The sequence below is a fragment of the Tympanuchus pallidicinctus genome, unplaced genomic scaffold (genome assembly GCF_026119805.1).
Source record: "Tympanuchus pallidicinctus isolate F22 unplaced genomic scaffold, pur_lepc_1.0 scaffold3, whole genome shotgun sequence".
In the NCBI taxonomy this organism is placed as follows: domain Eukaryota; kingdom Metazoa; phylum Chordata; class Aves; order Galliformes; family Phasianidae; genus Tympanuchus; species Tympanuchus pallidicinctus.
The window spans coordinates 57,161,785-57,177,999 of NW_026294747.1; the positions used below are offsets into that span (position 1 = coordinate 57,161,785).

Genomic DNA, 16,215 nt, shown 5'->3' on the forward strand with positions numbered 1-16,215 from the left:
ACGGTGGCAGCGCAGAGGGTCTGAGCGTTTGAGACGGGTGCTGGAGACAGGCAGGGCGCTGCGACGGGGACACAAGCCGGGCACGGGGCATCCCTTCCCAAGATGATGGCACGGGATGGGCTGCGAAAAACAGCGCCGGGAGCCGGGGCTGCGTGCCTCCCTCTGCAGCGATGCTCAGCTTCACCCTCGGGACCCCGGGGCTGCACTCCCTCCCCCGCAGCCCCCCGCGGCCCAGGGGCCGTCCGCCCCCCCGGGCTGCCCGCTGCCCCCCTCCTATCCCGGCGCAGCGCCGAGGCGGCTTGGAGGCGGTGCCGGTGCCGCTCGGGGCGGTGCGGCCCGGGAAGGGGCGGGGGCGGCGTGTTGGGCTGGGCACGGAACGGCACGGCACGGCTCGGCTCGGCTCGGCACGGCACGGTACAGCACGGCTCGGCTCGGCACGGTGCGCGGTCCCCGGAGCCGCAGGTAGGTGCGCACCCGGCGCCCCGCAGCGCGCTCCCAGCCCGGCTCGACTCTGCGCGGCTCGGTTCGGTTCGGTTCGGCTCGGCGCGGCTCGGCACGGCTCAGCCATCGCACCGGCGGCCCGCTGGGGCTGTGTCGGGTGGGCCCGGGCCGGCGGTGGGCGGCGGGGAGCGTCGCGGCGGCTTGTTGCGTTCGGAAGCTGAGTTGGTGCCGGAGAACTGCGAGTGGCTTCATTTTCCAGGAATGCGAGTCATTTCCTCTGGCCAGTCGCAGGGAGTTGAAATTTAACAGCGGCGGGGCTGCTCCGCCAAACCCCCGCCCCGGCCCCAGCTTCGCTTCCCGGACCCCTCGCCCGTGGGATCCCTGCCCGTGGGTTCCCCTGCCTGGGAATCACGCTCGGTCACGGACCGTGCTTGTCTGTGTGTCCTCTCACCAGTGGGTCCCTTCGCCTCTTGTCTGTCGGTCTTGTTGTTGGTGTGTTGCAATCATCAGTGTGTTGCATTCCCCCAACATCCCTACATCCGTGCATTCGCTCGTGGATCCCGTTGCCTTTGGTTTAGCATTCACCCGTGGGTCCCATCACTCGTGGATCCTCTTGTCTATGAGTTCTCTTGTTCATGGTTTGCATTCACCCTTGGGTCCCGTTGCCCATGGGTGACTTTCACCCATAGATCCCATTGCCCATAGGTTGCCCTTGCCCACGGGTGCTCTTACCCGTGGATCCCATCGCCACAGGGTCCCCTCACTCCTAAGTTCTTGTTGGCAGTGAGTCCTCTTGTGTGTGGGTTGCGTTTGGTCATAAGTCCCGTGACGTGTGCTTTGCATTCATCCATGTGTCCCATCACCTATGGGCTGCATTCACCCATGGGTTCCATCACCAGTGAATGGCATCCAGCCGTGGGTTCCATCGCCCACGGGTTGCATTGCCCATGGGATATCTCACCATGGGGTCCTCTCACCTGTGAGTCCTTGTTCATCGTTTGTGGACGATGAGAACTCACCTTGAGTCCCATCACCCGTGGGTTATGTTCACCCGTAGGTGCCATCCCCCACGAGTCACACTCACCCTTAGGTCCCGTTACACATGGGTTACATCCCCCCATACATCCTATCACCCATGGCTGATCTTCGTAGGTCCATAGCCCATGGCTTTTGTTCACCCACTGTGCCATTGCCTATTGGTTACATCCACCCATACCTCCCATCACCCATGGTTTGTGCTCTCCCATGTGGCCTGTAGGTTGCACTCACCCATGGGACCTCTCCCCCACGGCTCCCATCACCGGCCGCTCTCCTCACCCACGGGTCCCCTTGCTGGTGGGTTGCACTCCCCCACAGGATGTGTCACCCATGGGATCTGCCCGTGGATCCTGGTGCGTGTTGGTAGCCACGCTTGTGGGTTCTCTTATCTGCGGCTCCTCCTGCTTTTGAGCACCACTCACCCATGGATGCCCTCACCCATGGGTGCCATCGCCGCAGGACCAGCGCTGGGACGTCCCATAGGAGGCACTGAGGTGATCGTGGTCACAGGCTGGCTGTGGGGACGCGGTGGTGGCAGCGGGAAGGACGTGGCCAGATGTGTTTGCTGTCATCTTGCAGATCAGAACCAGCTTTTCCCCACCCGTGGCTCAGCATTCCCCATCCGCTGGGCTGTTCTACCCTTAAAGCCAAACTCTTACAGCCCTTCTGGACGCGCTGGCTGTGCACGGAGCCCTCCTGCTCTGTGCTGCGTCGGTGTTTTTCCACCAGGCTCTGTCATTCCTTGATTGAACGCGGATTGATTCGGTCTCTGTTGCTTGAGAGCAATGTTTTGTGTAAAACCCCACGTCCCGAAGGCGCTCCGGGGTTTGGTTATAGGCACTGCCTTTTGGCTGCTGTTTGTAAAGGGGTCCTTTCATTGGAGCTCGGGTTTATTCAGCCTCTCCGAACCCCGAATCTGTAAGCAATTATTCCACGACATGAAAAGTCGGCACTCTGGAAAGGATTAATTCAGACCAGATGTAAAAATAAATGCGAATTTCAAATTAAGATGATGTCAGCTCCCTCCTGCTAAAAAAAAAAAAAGACCCAAAAAAAAAAAATTAAATAAATAAAAAAGCAGCGCTGTGGACTCCAGATGGAATATACAAATTGTGGCTGTGGTTAAAATATCTGCCTGGCTCGTTAATTTAGTTTGATGCTTTATTTTCTGACGTTTCTCAGGCCCTGCTGGGGAAGGGCGAGCGCGGCCTCGACGGTGCTTTTAGGGCTGCATGGAGCAATTTGGGGCGGCCGGGGGGGTTCCAATGGGGGACTGCAGCTCTGTTTGCCCCAACCCGGAGCCGGACACAGAGATGCTGTGAGCTCTGGAGGGAGCGGACGGGGCTGTCGGTGTTCAAGGCATCATTGTGTGCGTTTTGGCATAAAATGGAGCTCGTTTCGGTGTAAAATGGAGCTTGTTTTGGCACATCCTGCCTGGGACATGGGCGGTTTTGCAACCACCAACCCGCTCCCGTGGGTGAGGACTGGGGCTCGGGGCAGGGCAGTGCTTCCCCACGTGTGGTTATGAACCCTCATCTCCTTCCCCTGGCAGATCAGCCCTGTCCTGGGGCTACACCACGGTGTAAGTGGGGGGCGTGGAGCTGAGCCCCAGCTGCTTTGTGGCAGCTCAGCTCCTGCCCGGAGCACAGCCATGGGATATGGGGCTCCCAAAAGGGGTTTCTGTACAGAAATCCTCTGAGCCTTCCCAAAAGCACATTTGGGGAGCTCGCCCTGGTTTGAGGCACCGCTCAGGCTTGAGGCTGCTGCAGGGCTTGGGTTTTGTTTTCGTAGGGACTTCCATAGTTTGGAAATGGCTCTTTATTACCCTGCTCCCTATGGCTGCTTTGTGGTTGGAGAGCAGAACCCACAGCAAGTCCAAGGCCAAGATCCACAGGATCTCCGGGTGCTGCTGTCAGCATGGACTCGCTCCCCATGGAAGTGGAGGCAGCACTGCTTCCCTCTGTGTGCATCCTCCAGAGCTGCTGTCCTGCATCTTGAGCACTGGGAGAATCTTCCTTTGTGGACACTGGGACATCCTCCCTTGGTGACACTGGAGGCATTGGTGGCACGGGCAGATCCTGCCTTGCTGATGCTGGCAGACCCTCCTTCTGTGGCAAGGAGTGATCCTACCTTGGTGACGCAGGGAGCCTTGGTGGCACCAGGAGATCTTGGTGGCTCCCAGAAATCCTGCATTGGTGGCACTGGGAAGTGTTGTCTTGCAGGCACTGGGAACACCTGCCTTGGTGCTAACAGGGCTGGGGAATGTTTCACAAAGGCCCCGGAAGGCGTGGGGGGTTGAATGGGGCGGCGAGGCGTGAGGTGCCGGGGCGCACAAAGCCCCTCTGTTCCCTGCTCTCCTCGTATAACCCACAGCTCCAAGCTCTCCTCCTCCTGGCTCTGCTGCGGGGATAATTGCTTCCAGCCGGGTGCCAGCCGCCCTGCAGCTCCTCCTTGGTGGAGACCCGAGTGGCTCTCATGCATTTTTGGTTTCTGATAGGGGTGGTTTGTGTGAAGCTTTGGGACGATGCTCAGTATCTCCAAAATACCCAAGGAACGAGGCTGGCTTTGTCCTGTGGGACGGAGCACTGCATGCACCCAGGGGGCCAGTTTGGAATCCTGAATGTCCCCAGATGTCCCCAAGCTGATGGCCGTGGGGTCCCTGCAGTCCTTTGGGGGCAGCGCTGGCCCCCAGCCCAGCACCCAAGCAGCATTGTGGTGGATGAAGTAATGCCATATTTATAACCCGGCCCTTTTTTCCCACTGAAGGGCTCTTTCATCTCCCTCTGTTCGTTATGAGGAAACTGTTGAGTTCGTGGAGAATCGGAGACGATTTTAATTACGGGGCGACCGCAAGCGTGCATTAATGTGGCTGTCGGGTTCGGAGACGCTGCGCTGAGCGCCGGCCCTACAACTTGTAGGAACAGCTTGCGCATACCTGCGCCCTGTGATGTGGGGCAGAACCGACTCTGAACTCTTCCAAACAAGAAATTCCTGCCCCGTGAATTCATCTTCCCATCCAGCCCTGCACTTTGTTCTGCTTTTCCTCTCCGATTGCCCTCCCGTAATCCCTTCGTTCGCCGCTATTGTGGCTCAGCAGCGCTGAAACAAAAGCTGGGGACGGGCAGAGGGGGGGAGAGAGCTGATGGGACAGAAGTTATTAAAAGCAAGCAAATGAGCAGGGTGTACTGATATAATATGGTGCAGCTGGGGGACCCGAGTGCTGCGTTATGGGTGCGTCTTGGGGATGAGCCACGTTCCCAAAGGGAAAGCACCAACATAAAGCTGTGCCAAGCCTGAGCCCTCCGTGCCGTGTGGATTTTGCAGCTGCTTTGCTTGGCTGCTCAAAGTTACTCGTGGGGAAAGTTTGCTGGGGATCTCTCTACAAATAATGGAATCCGAGGGGCTGAGCCTGGCTGCAATCCTCTCGTGCCGCTCCCAGCCCGCAGCCGTGCATGTTCAGTGCTCGTGTCAGTGCTTGTTTGGGCACACGGGGAGAAAAATACCTGTTTGCTGGGAATTTTCCTATCGACCGCAGAGAGATGGAGTTTGCCCCCGGCTCAGGGTTAGCCAACAACAGCACGTTGGGGCTTCTTTTCCCTTTTTTAAGCCTTTCCGCCCGGTGCCGGCGGGCGTTTTTTGGGGAGCTGCGTTGGGGCGGTGCTGCGGGGGCTGAGGGGCACCTTTGGGTGGCAGTGGGTGCAGAGGGTGCTGGCACTGAGCACGCCCAGCCTCGAGGTGTGCTGCCCTCCCCACCACCACCGGCCGCAGCTGCATCACACCCAGCCCTGCAGCGGGCACCGGAGCTGCCAGGTGCCCGGCCGGGGTGTGGGCACTCACCAAATACCTTCAGCCCCATTTTGTTCCCTGCTGGGATTTTTAATGAAGCTTGAAACAAGCCTGGCCACTGTGCTGCTCGCTCCCAGTCAGGATTGATCATGTCTGGGCTTGGTGCAGATGCAAGGCATGAGCGCCGTGCGCAGCCACGTTGCGTGGATGCAGGGCATCATGCAGAGCGTGACCACAATGCATGACCACAGTGCATGGATGCAAGGCAAAAAGCCGTGCTGCGTGGTCACAGTGCATGCAGTGCACATTTACAGCGCAGGCACGGCTGTGATGCACGTGCACAAGGCACAGCCATGATCCAAGGCTGCACAACTCCTTGGTGGTGCAAAGCCTCTGGATTTCCCAACTCCTGCTAACCCCCAGTAGCTACCTAACATCATCTCGCCTCGGGGCACTTCTTTCTCTGCTGTAGAAATATAAGAGTGAAATGGTTTTGGAAACCAAACATGTTGTCATGTAGACCAAAGCTATTATTTGGTGAAGAGAGAGGCACCGGGGCGTCCTCAGAAAAAAAGAGGATTTGCTTTGATTCTAAAGATCCGCGCTCGTTATTTCACACGTGCATTTGTTTCCCTCTGGATAGAGATGGCATAAAGAGCACTCCAGGACTATTTGCCCTGGGATCTGGGCTGTGAGGGGTGGCAGTGCCCTGGCTCCTCACCCAGCGCTTGCTGGCTTTCTGTGAGACAGGGATGCTCCGGAAGGGGTGCGGGTCCTGCGGCCGGAGATGGCAGAGAAGAGCCTGCTGTGTTCCCAGCATAGAGACTTTTTTTGGTTATTATTCTACGATGCCAGGAAAGGCATTTCTGAGGTTTTTCTGAACTAGAGCCGAGAGGATAAAACCGCTGCTTCAGGCTTTGGGGGCTGAGCTGCAATCCCACGCTGCCCAAGGGAAGGCCAGCAGTGCCACGGGTGGGGCTGTGGGATGGGATCTGGCGTGATGGGGTCTGGCGTGGGGCTGAGCACCCCTATCCCACAGGGATGGCGCCCGTGGGGACCGAGGCCGCCCCGTCCTGCCGGTGAGGTGCCCACTGCCCCCAGCCCAGCCCGGCCGTGCTGCCCACGATGAACAAGCTGCCCTTCCACAACAACCGAGTCATGCAGGACCGCCGCAGCGTGTGCATCTTCCTCCCCAACGACGACTCCCTCAACATCATCATCAACGTAAGCCTGTGGGCCCTGGGGTGCTCTTTTCCAAGCTCTCCTTTGGCTTCTGCTTTTGATGTTGAGCCCGTCGCCCTCTCCTTGCTGGAGAAACCCACATGGCACATCCCTCTGCATCAGCACTCCGCGCTCTCCAGCTTCTTGAACCGCGGGCACCGAGCACAAAATTCCCACACTTGGCTTCTTTCTTTAATTTGGTGCTCCCCAGGATTCCGTTTTCTGCCCACTTTGGCTTGCTAAAGGGGACTCACCTTTGGTCCCCATGGGAAACCAAGATCCGGATCCCAGCTGGTGACAGCGCTTGGGGACACGGCGGGGGTGGGTGCTGCTATCCGTGGTTTGCACCCAGGGCACACGTGTGCTTTCCACAGGTGAAGATCCTATGCCACGAGCTCCTCGTGCAGGTGTGTGACCTCCTGAGGCTGAAGGACTGCCACCTCTTTGGGCTCAGCGTCATCCAGAGTAAGTGTGGGGCTCACCCCATGGCCCCGGTGACAATGGGGACGCGTCGCGATGCTCACCCTGCCCAACTGCCCCCCAGACAATGAGCACGTCTACATGGACCTGGCCCAGAAACTCTACAAGTACTGCCCCAAGGAGTGGAAGAAGGAGGCCAGCAAGGTCAGCGGTGAGGTGTTGCATGGAGAGATGACGGCACTAAGGCCACCTCTGTCCCCGGCGCAGGTCACTGTCCCTGCGCAGCCGCGGGCTGGGGGTGGGCATGGTGCTGAGAGCCCCTTTGGGTGGTGTGGGGGGTGAAGGCAGCGCTCGGTGGCTGTCACCCCAGTGCCACCACGCCACGTGGGGACGTGTGGTGTGGAATCCTATTCCTCCCTTGTTTCCCAGTGGGTGAAGGGATGGGATGGAATGGGATGGAGGAGGGATGGGGAATGTGGCTGCCGACCCGATGGGGTTTTCAAACCCAGCCTTTACATTTTATAACTCCAAATCTCCTTTGTTTGTTGACATGAGGCAGATTTGGGGGGAAAATGAGAGGCGGTGGTGGGGAGGGGATTTGCCAAGACCAGCCCTTGTGCTGAGGGCAGCACTGGAGCCAGGTGCCTTGCGGGGACTGGCGGTCACAGCGTGACACCAGGATGTCCTCAGGGACCCTGAATGTGTTCTGTGTTCCAGGGGATCGACCAGTTTGGCCCCCCCATGATCATCCACTTCCGAGTGCAGTACTACGTGGAGAACGGCCGGCTGATCAGGTGTGAGGCCGTGGCACTGCCAGAAAACCAGATTTCTGGTGGGAAATGGCACATCTTTCAGGAGTGTTCAGGCCCCCAGTGCTCACCCCTTTCTGTTAGCTCCGTTGTACTGTCTCTGTCCCTCCCCATCTGTGTGCCAAGTGACCCCTCTCCATGAACACAGAAACCAGCAGGGACCCTCCTCCTATCCCATAACAAAGACATTGTGGCACTGAGGGACGAGCATGCTGGGGATGGGCTGGGATTGGTCTTTTCCAACCTCAACAGTTCCATGATCCTGTGATTTTGGGGGTTGGGGACATCAGATTTAGGAGTTTATCACTCACGTGCCCAAAGCCAGGAAGGAGCTATCAGAAAACCATTGTCAGGTCTGCCCCCCTCTGGGACGTGCTGGGGACACGGTGGCCACGTCGGGATGCTTCTGTAGGGTTGTAGGGTTTTGTAGGGGTTTTGTGGGTCCTGGCTGCAAACCGCACAGCTGCTGGGGTCCCCTCCAGCATCCCCAAATTTCTCATCCCTGCAGTGACCGCACAGCACGGTACTACTACTACTGGCACCTGCGCAAGCAAGTGCTGCACTCGCAGTGTGTGCTGAGAGAGGAAGCCTATTTCCTGCTCACTGCCTTCGCCCTGCAAGCTGATCTGGGAGATTTCAAGCGCAACAAGCACTATGGGAAGTACTTTGAGCCTGAAGCCTATTTTCCTGCCTGGGTAAGTGAGGCTGTGGGGCTCGAGGCGTCTCCTACTGCTCTCTGCACTCTGCTTGCAGCAGGAGGGGTGATGCTGCTGTGTCCACACTTTGTGGTTATTAATAACCAGTGACAACTGTGGGGCTGCAAATAGCTGTAGGCGTGGGTTGGGGTTGGGCAGTAGCATCAGCACCGCTGATGGGGATTTCCCTGTGTTTGCTATGGGGGTGTTCACTGCGGGGCTGCCCTCTGTGCCAGCTGGCACTGTGGTGTCACTCGGCCGTCCCTACGTGTCCCCTGCAGTCTGTGCAGCCCTGGTGTCCCTGTGCACAGCCCATCTCCCAAACAAGCCCAGTTGTTAGCTGACCGGTACATCCATGACTTAAGGAGATGCAGCGATGGGCAGCACTTGCAATGCTCCAACACCAAAAAGCTGAGCCTTCCCCAGGGTGTCCCACTGCCCAGGCTGACAGGATGGGAAAATGAATCAAAGCTGTAGGTGCTGCTGCCTGCTTTGATTTATGATGAATATTCCTTGGCTTTGCCCCAGATCTGCCTGCTTTGCTGTTTTTCGTACTCATGACGGCCGCAGGGCTGCCCTGCCCTGTGGGAAGCCTGGTGTGTAGGAATGGCTGGTTCTGTGCTGCTGATGGGGCTTTTGCCACCAGAAGTTGAGCATTACAAGGACTGAGCCCTGCAAATCTCTGCAGCAGAAGGCTCTGCTCCGATTTTCCATTGCCATGGATGATCTTCTCATCTCCTTCAACCAGGTGGTGGCGAAGCGGGGCCGGGACTACATCCTGAAGCACATCCCCAACATGCACAAGGATCAGTTTGCCCTGACGGCCTCCGAAGCCCACCTTAAGTACATCAAGGAGGCCGTGCGGCTGGACGACGTGGCCGTGCACTACTACAGGCTGTACAAGGTGGGAGTGGGGCTGCTGCTCAGCCCTAACCCTGCTGTGGGCTGGTTGCCCCCCCCCAGGCTGCCCACGGCCCCATCCAGCCTTTTATTCATCCCCAAGCCCAACCCCAGCCCTCCCCAGCCCACTGATTGTATCTCTCAGTCCAAGTCCAAGTCCAGTCACCTCCACGGTGATCCCACAGTGATCCCGCCACTCCATAGGCAGCTGCCACTGCAGCACTGCTCTTTCAAAGCAGAAATGACTCCTAATATACAACCTGAATCTCCCCTGGCACGACTTAAAGCCTTCTTTAAGTTCCTTCAGAGTTTCCTCCTTAGTTACGGACATTTTGGGGAGGTGAGGTGGGACCAGTTGAGGATGCAACCTGCAGTGTGTGTGCATCATTAATTGTGCAAGCCCAGCATGCAACATCTGCTGCAGCAGGGGATGGGGAAACCAGAAGGGACAGCTGGGTTTTGGAGGCAGATTTATCCACTTTATCATAGAATCACAGAATGGCCTGGGTTGGAAGGGACCTCAAGGATCACGAAGCTCCAACCCCCCTGTGCCATGCAGGGCCACCAACCTCCACATTTCACAGCAGCCCAGGCTGCCCAGGGCCCCATCCAACCTGGCCTTCAACACCTCCAGGGATGGACGGGGCATCACAGCCTCTCTGGGCAGCTGTTCCAGCCCCTCACCACTCTCATAGCAAAGAACTTCCCCCTGACATCCAACCTAAACCTTCCCTCATTTGCCCTTTATGGTACAAATTTAAAAGCATCTCATATTTCCCCTCAGGACAAGAGGGAGGTGGATGCATCGCTGACACTGGGGCTGACGACGCGGGGCATTCAGATCTTCCAGGTACGCAGCTCCTGCTCCCAGCTCCATCCCTGCAGGATTCCCCCACTGCCACCCTCATCCACCTTTATCATCAAATCACAGAATCACAGCGTGGCCTGGGTTGCACAGGAGCACAGTGCTCATCCAGCTCCAACCCCTGCTGTGTGCAGGTCGCCAACCAGCAGCCCAGGCTGCCCAGAGCCACATCCAGCCTGGCCTTGAATGCCTGCAGGGATGGGGCATCCACAGCCTCCTTGGGCAACCTGTGCCAGTGCCTCACCACCCTCTATCTGCTTACAGAACCTGGACGAGGAGAAGCAGCTGCTCTATGACTTCCCCTGGACCAACGTGGGCAAACTGGTGTTTGTGGTGAGTGCGGAGCCGCGCACAGCAGCGCTGGTTTGTGGCGCGGCGCTCCGAAGGGACTGAGCTTCCCCATCTTCTGCACAGGGCAAGAAGTTTGAGATCCTTCCAGACGGGCTGCCCTCGGCCAGGAAGCTCATCTACTACACGGGCTGCCCGCTGCGCTCCCGCCACCTCCTGCAGCTGCTGAGCAGCAGCCACCGGCTGTACATGAACCTGCAGCCCGTGCTGCGGCAGGTCCGCAGGCTGGAGGAGAACGAGGGTAGGTGCCCAACGTTCCTGCCTGTGTGTGGATGTGGAGCTGCCCCGCGGGTTCCTGTGATGGTCCTGTTCTGATTCTGTCCGATCAGAAATGCTCCCCTGGCTGTGGTGGATGCCTGCAGACCCCTGGAAATGGTTGCATGCCCTGCTGTGGTCCCTGAGGGTCTCAGTGCTTCAGTGCAGTGTTCCCAGCCCTCTTGTCCCTTCCCCAAGCTCAGAAAGCCCTTGCACAAACATGAGATAGTCCTCCTCCTTCTCTTCCTCTTCTTTTTCTTCTTTCTCCTCCTCCTTTTTATCTTTGTCTTTACCTCCTCCTTCTCCCTGACTTCTTCCTCCTTTTCTTCCAGTTCCTCCTATTCCCCTTCCTTTCCTTATTCCTCCTGTTCCTCCTTTTCTTCCTCTTCCTCCTCCTTTCTCTCCCTTCTTCTTTTCCTCTTCCTTCCCTTCCTTTTCTTTCTCTCACTCCTTCTTCTCTTCCTCTTCCTTATCTTCTACCTTTTTTCCCAATTCCTCCTATTTCTGCCCTTCCCCTTCCCCTTCCCCTTCCCCTTCCCCTTCCCCTTCCTCTTCTTTCTCTCTGTCCTCCTTCTCTACCTTGTCTTCTTCCTCCTCTTCCTCCAATTCCTCCTTTTATTCTTCCTCCTCCTTGTCTTCTTCCTCCTCTTCCTCCAATTCCTCCTTTTATTCTTCCTCCTCCTCTTCTTCTTTCTCTTCTTCCTCCATCTCTCCCTCTTTCTCCTCCTCCTCCTTCTCTCCTTCCTCCACTGAAGGAAGGACACAGCACAGAGCCCTGCAGGCCCAAAGCTCCTCACCCACCCCCAGCGGTCTCCAAATGCCATCAAGCAGGGCCGGCTCCCAGCGTACCACCCAGCTGGATCGTTGTCCCACGGTACCGGGGGGTGCCTGGGTGCCACGTGTGCATTGTGTGTCCATCCTGACAGAGAAGAAGCAGTACCGCGAGTCGTACATCAGCGACACTCTGGACCTGGACATGGATCAGCTGGAGAAGCGTTCGCGTGCCAGCGGGAGCAGCGCCGGCAGCATCCGGCACAAGCGCCTGTCCCGGCACTCCACTGCCAGCCACAGCAGCTCCCACACCTCGGGCATCGAGGCTGACCCCAAACCCCGGGACGTGGGACCCGAGGATGCCGGCGTTCACCGCAAGCTGAAGACCTGCAGCTCCATGACCAGCCACGGCAGCTCCCACACCTCCGGGGTGGAGAGCGGGGGCAAGGAGCGGCTGGACGAGGATCTGCAGGATGACGGTGAGAGACCGCAGGGTGTGCAGGTTGGGTGCCGGTGGGCTTGGTGGGAGGGAGGAGGGGAGGTGACCGTCGCCATCCCTCCTGGCACAGAGATCGAGATGCTGGTGGACGACCCACGGGAGCTGGAGAGAGCGGGTGAGCTGGCGCTGGAGGTGAGCCCCGACATGTGTGTGTACATCACCGAGGACATGCTGCTGTCACGCAAGTTCAACGGGCACTCAGGTAATGCCACGCTCCATAGAATAGGGGAATCACGCAATAACTCTGAGTTGAAGGGATCCCTAAGAGTCATGGAGCCCCGCTCCAGGCTCCACACCAGGTCCACCCAAAAATCAGACTGAGAGCGTTGTCCAAATGCTTCTTGAACTCTGGAAAGCTCAGTGTTTTTGGGAACCTGTTCCATGCCCACCTCCCTCTGGTGCAGCCTTTCCTGACATCCAACCTGACCCTCCCCTTCACCTCTGCTCCTGCATCTCCTCCTCCATCCTGTGAGATGCAGTGCTGGGCAGACCAAAATTAGCATGAGCATTCCTTTGGGATGCAGGGAAAATCTGTCCCATGGCTGCAGGTGGAGATGAGGCGTATTCAGCCTGGTAGAACTGTAAAAATCTTGAGAAAGGTGGAGGTTTTCTTTAGGGGGGGATTCACTTTTTTGGGTGATGCTTATGGAAGTGAAGCACAAATCTGTGCAGGAAACCCCTGCAAGAAGGCAAGGTTGGCCAATAAAGGTCAACAAGCAGGGATGGTGGGAGCCATCTGGGGACACAAGGGGACAAAGGTAGCAGAGATGGAGCCATAGGGAATAATTTTAGATTTGGATGTCATTTTTGAGTGCCCTCCTCTCCCTCTGTTGAATATCCAAGCTGATGGGGCACAGCTGCCCAGCAGAGGTGGGGTCACCATCCCTGGAGATGTTCCAGAGCCGTAGAGACGTGGCACCGAGGGATGTGGGCGGTGGGCACGGTGGTGGGCAGCGGGTTGGGGATGGGGATCTCGGAGGTCTTTACCCACCTGGGTGATTCTGTGTTTCCACACAGGGCTGATCGTAAAGGAGCTCAGCTCCTCCACCTCCAGCTCCTCAGAGACGGTGGTGAAGCTCCGTGGGCAGAGCACCGACTCCTTACCCCAGGTGGGTGCCACCAGCGCTCCTCACCCCCCGCCTCCCTTCCTGATTGCATTTTGCAGCCCCCCACACCCCTGACTGCCTTTCCCTCATGCAGACGGCATGCAGGAAACCCAAAACATCAACGGATCGGCACAGCCTGAGCCTGGACGACATCCGGCTCTACCAGAAGGACTTCCTGCAGCTGGCAGACCTGTGCCAGGACACGGCGCAGAGCTTCACCTTTGGCTGCGGCCACGGCCTCGGCGACGACGGCCTTTATTGCAACGGCTGCCTGGCCCGGCAGTGCCTCAACATCCAGGAGGGCTTCCCCGCCAAACGGACCAGCAAATACTTCTCACTGGACCTCACCCACGATGAAGTCCCTGAGTTTGTCGTCTGAGGGCGGTGGGGACGGCACCGGCTGCTGCCCAGGGGGGTCCGGGCCCCACCGAGCCCCACTGTGGCCAACCCCGACCCTCCCTGCCGTGGGGACGGCCGAGCTCAGGGGGATGGGGATGGGTCCCTCAGCGTCCTTCTGCCTCTGGAAGTCGATGTGTGTGCATGAATCGTCTTGTTTCACCTCGGGGAAGCACGAGGAGCTCATCCGGCCGAAGCCAACCCGTGGTTTCCCAGTGGCAAAGATGGGGATCCTCCCCATACCCGACCCCTGTCCTTAGCGTTGCCACTGTCTGCTGGGAAGAAAATGCCAGACTGCTGCGTCCAAGTCAAGCCAAAGAGATGTAAATACCCCAAAGGCCAGTATGGGAAGCGAGAATCAAGCAATAAGCACCAGGGATGTCTGTGCATGGGGGAGCAACGCTGGAGCCCGGCTCTGAGCAGTGCTGCTCGGGGGCTTCGTGGAGCTTTGTTGTACAAAAACAAATCCAGAAACCAAAAACGCCCCCCAAAAAGGCAAAGGAGAGTGGAGAACGTCATCTGTAATAGTGTCACAATAATGCTTCCCGATGCATAGAAGCCACATATATAAATATATCAAAGTCCGTATGTTTATATATGTCTGGATCTTACAGACCCACCTTCGTTGTATTCCTGCTCCAAAATACCTTTGCAGAAAGGATATACGCCTCTCTCCAGCCAAGCATACAGACAATCATTTGTATTCCAAAGCACCAAGGGGAGAAAATGGACCTTCCCACTGAGGAGAGCACGTATGCAACCGCACTGGGAGCGCAGCTCTGCCCGCAGAGCTTTCTGTGCATCCTTCAGCCTTTATGGATCCAGGAGTTGTGCTCAGCGGTGATGTGTGCCCAGGAGGCAGCCGAGGTGTAACGCACGGTGCACGAGGGTGCCATGCAATGATCACAGCACAATGCCTTCTTAATTGAGATTTTTAATCAGAGTTTAGCGATCGACGGCCAAAGTTTTACCCTATTTTGATATACCACCTTTTTCTTTTTTTCTTCTTTTTTTTTTTTTTTTAAACTGGAAAGTTTTCTTATATATATAAATATATATAAATATATATATTGTTTTATAAATAAGCACAATCTTATTTTTCTAAGGAACGCTGGGGAGGGAGGGGGGGATCGGTGCCCAAATAAAGCAGAGCAGAGCTGCGCTCAGCAGATGTTGTGTGCAGTGGGATGAGGTCCACTTCCAACCCAAAGCCATTCTGTGGCTCTGTGATCCAAGGGAATCTCCCGCTCTTGTTTTGAGGTTCCTCCTGAAGCACCCCAAAGCCTCCTAGGCCGTGGGATGGCTCTGACCCCGCATCCCAAGGTGGGATGTGGGGTGGGCAGGAAGGTGCCCCGCACTCATAGCCAGCCTCTGCGGGGGCAGAAGTGCATAAATCATTGCTCAGCAGTGCTCAGTGATGCTGGCAGATCCCCCAGCCCCAAAGCCAGGCTGTGGGATACAGAGATGCTGTTCATGCTGCTGCACGTGCCCGGGATGGGCGTTGGTGGCCTTTGGTACCGCTGGTCCTTCAGCAATAAGGAGCTGTGTGTCTGTGCAAACTGAATAGTCCTTTCTGTGAAAGGATCCTCCCATCGGGACGGCGTGAGAGCAAGCGGCTGTGTTACAAAACCAGAGGCCAAAAATTACAGCTGAAAGCATAGGGAACCCCAGGTTTGTCACAGTGACCTTCGCCGTGTGCCTTGGGTGGCACGGCCAGAAATGACAATAAAGTGACTGCTGTTTGCATCGCTGTGCCCCGTGGAGGTCGGAGGAGCTCTGGCTCATAAAGAAGAGATGGGACGTGGAGGGATGCTGTGAGCGGGCCACATCTGCCGTGCTCTGCTCCAGCATGGCTGCTTTGGGACAGGCAGGTTTGGTGTCTCCAGCCCTGTCCCCATCCCCAGCCCTGACCCAAGCGGTGGCATTTGCTGCCATCCTGTGGCACCTCTGGGTGGCAGCTGGGCCGAATCCCTGTCCCCATCCCCCATAGGGCCTCGAGGACAGCAGCCACCAGTGTGATGAGCACAGCCATTCTCTGCTCTGGCTCATACAAGGTCTCCATCTCACACTGTGCTGGCTGTGTCCCATTGCTTTGAGATTGTCACAGGTGCCATCCCACTGCCAGCAGGTCCCTGAGCCTGTTTCCAACCCTGGGGAGCAGTAAGTGTTCATTCCATGAACCAGCCTTTCCTTGTCCTCTGCTGGAAGGGAGTGTGCATGGAGAGGGGACGTGGGGTATCTGGAGCAGCAGTGGGCTGAGCACCCAGGTTGGAACTAAGTGATCTTTGAGGTCCCTTCCAACCCCATTCTATGAGTCTGTGACTTGATTCTAAGATGATGAAGGTACGAAGTTACGATGGTGATAAAGACAGGAGGATAACGAGGACGAAGAGATGAAGGTGATGAAGATGAAAATGAGGACATTCCATGGCAGGAGGCTCCCATTGCACAGGCTGCACCTATTCAGCAGGCTCCAAAAATTGTGGCATGTTATCAGAAACCCCCATTTTCTCCAAAAGAATCATTGGTGGGAGTGTGCCCAGAGGAGGGCAGCGTGGTGGGCTCTCAGTTGCTGACTGCCACCTTCTGCTGGTGTGGGATTCTCACAGTTAATTGCAGTATGCAGAAGGGGTGAGCATGAGGCAGCAAGCAATGGTAGGGCTGC

At 57.2% G+C, this 16,215-nt stretch overlaps 1 protein-coding gene across 2 annotated transcripts; it reads left to right on the forward strand.

The window, feature by feature from the left end:
* Window positions 1–349: 349 nt before the first annotated feature.
* FRMD6 (FERM domain containing 6) lies at window positions 350–14,635 on the forward strand. 2 transcript variants are annotated; one of them, XM_052696608.1, is made up of 14 exons: window positions 350–462; window positions 6,305–6,489; window positions 6,861–6,951; window positions 7,031–7,173; window positions 7,624–7,700; window positions 8,224–8,410; window positions 9,159–9,314; window positions 10,095–10,160; window positions 10,440–10,508; window positions 10,590–10,764; window positions 11,705–12,028; window positions 12,119–12,250; window positions 13,066–13,157; window positions 13,249–14,635. In XM_052696608.1, exons 2-14 carry the CDS (start codon window positions 6,391–6,393, stop codon window positions 13,531–13,533), a joined length of 1,896 nt encoding a protein of 631 aa, XP_052552568.1. In that variant the 5' UTR covers window positions 350–462; window positions 6,305–6,390; the 3' UTR covers window positions 13,534–14,635. The 2 variants fall into 2 exon arrangements, with proteins under 2 accessions (XP_052552568.1, XP_052552569.1); XM_052696609.1 differs by having other exon boundaries at window positions 7,031–7,110.
* The last annotated feature ends 1,580 nt before the right edge of the window (window positions 14,636–16,215 follow it).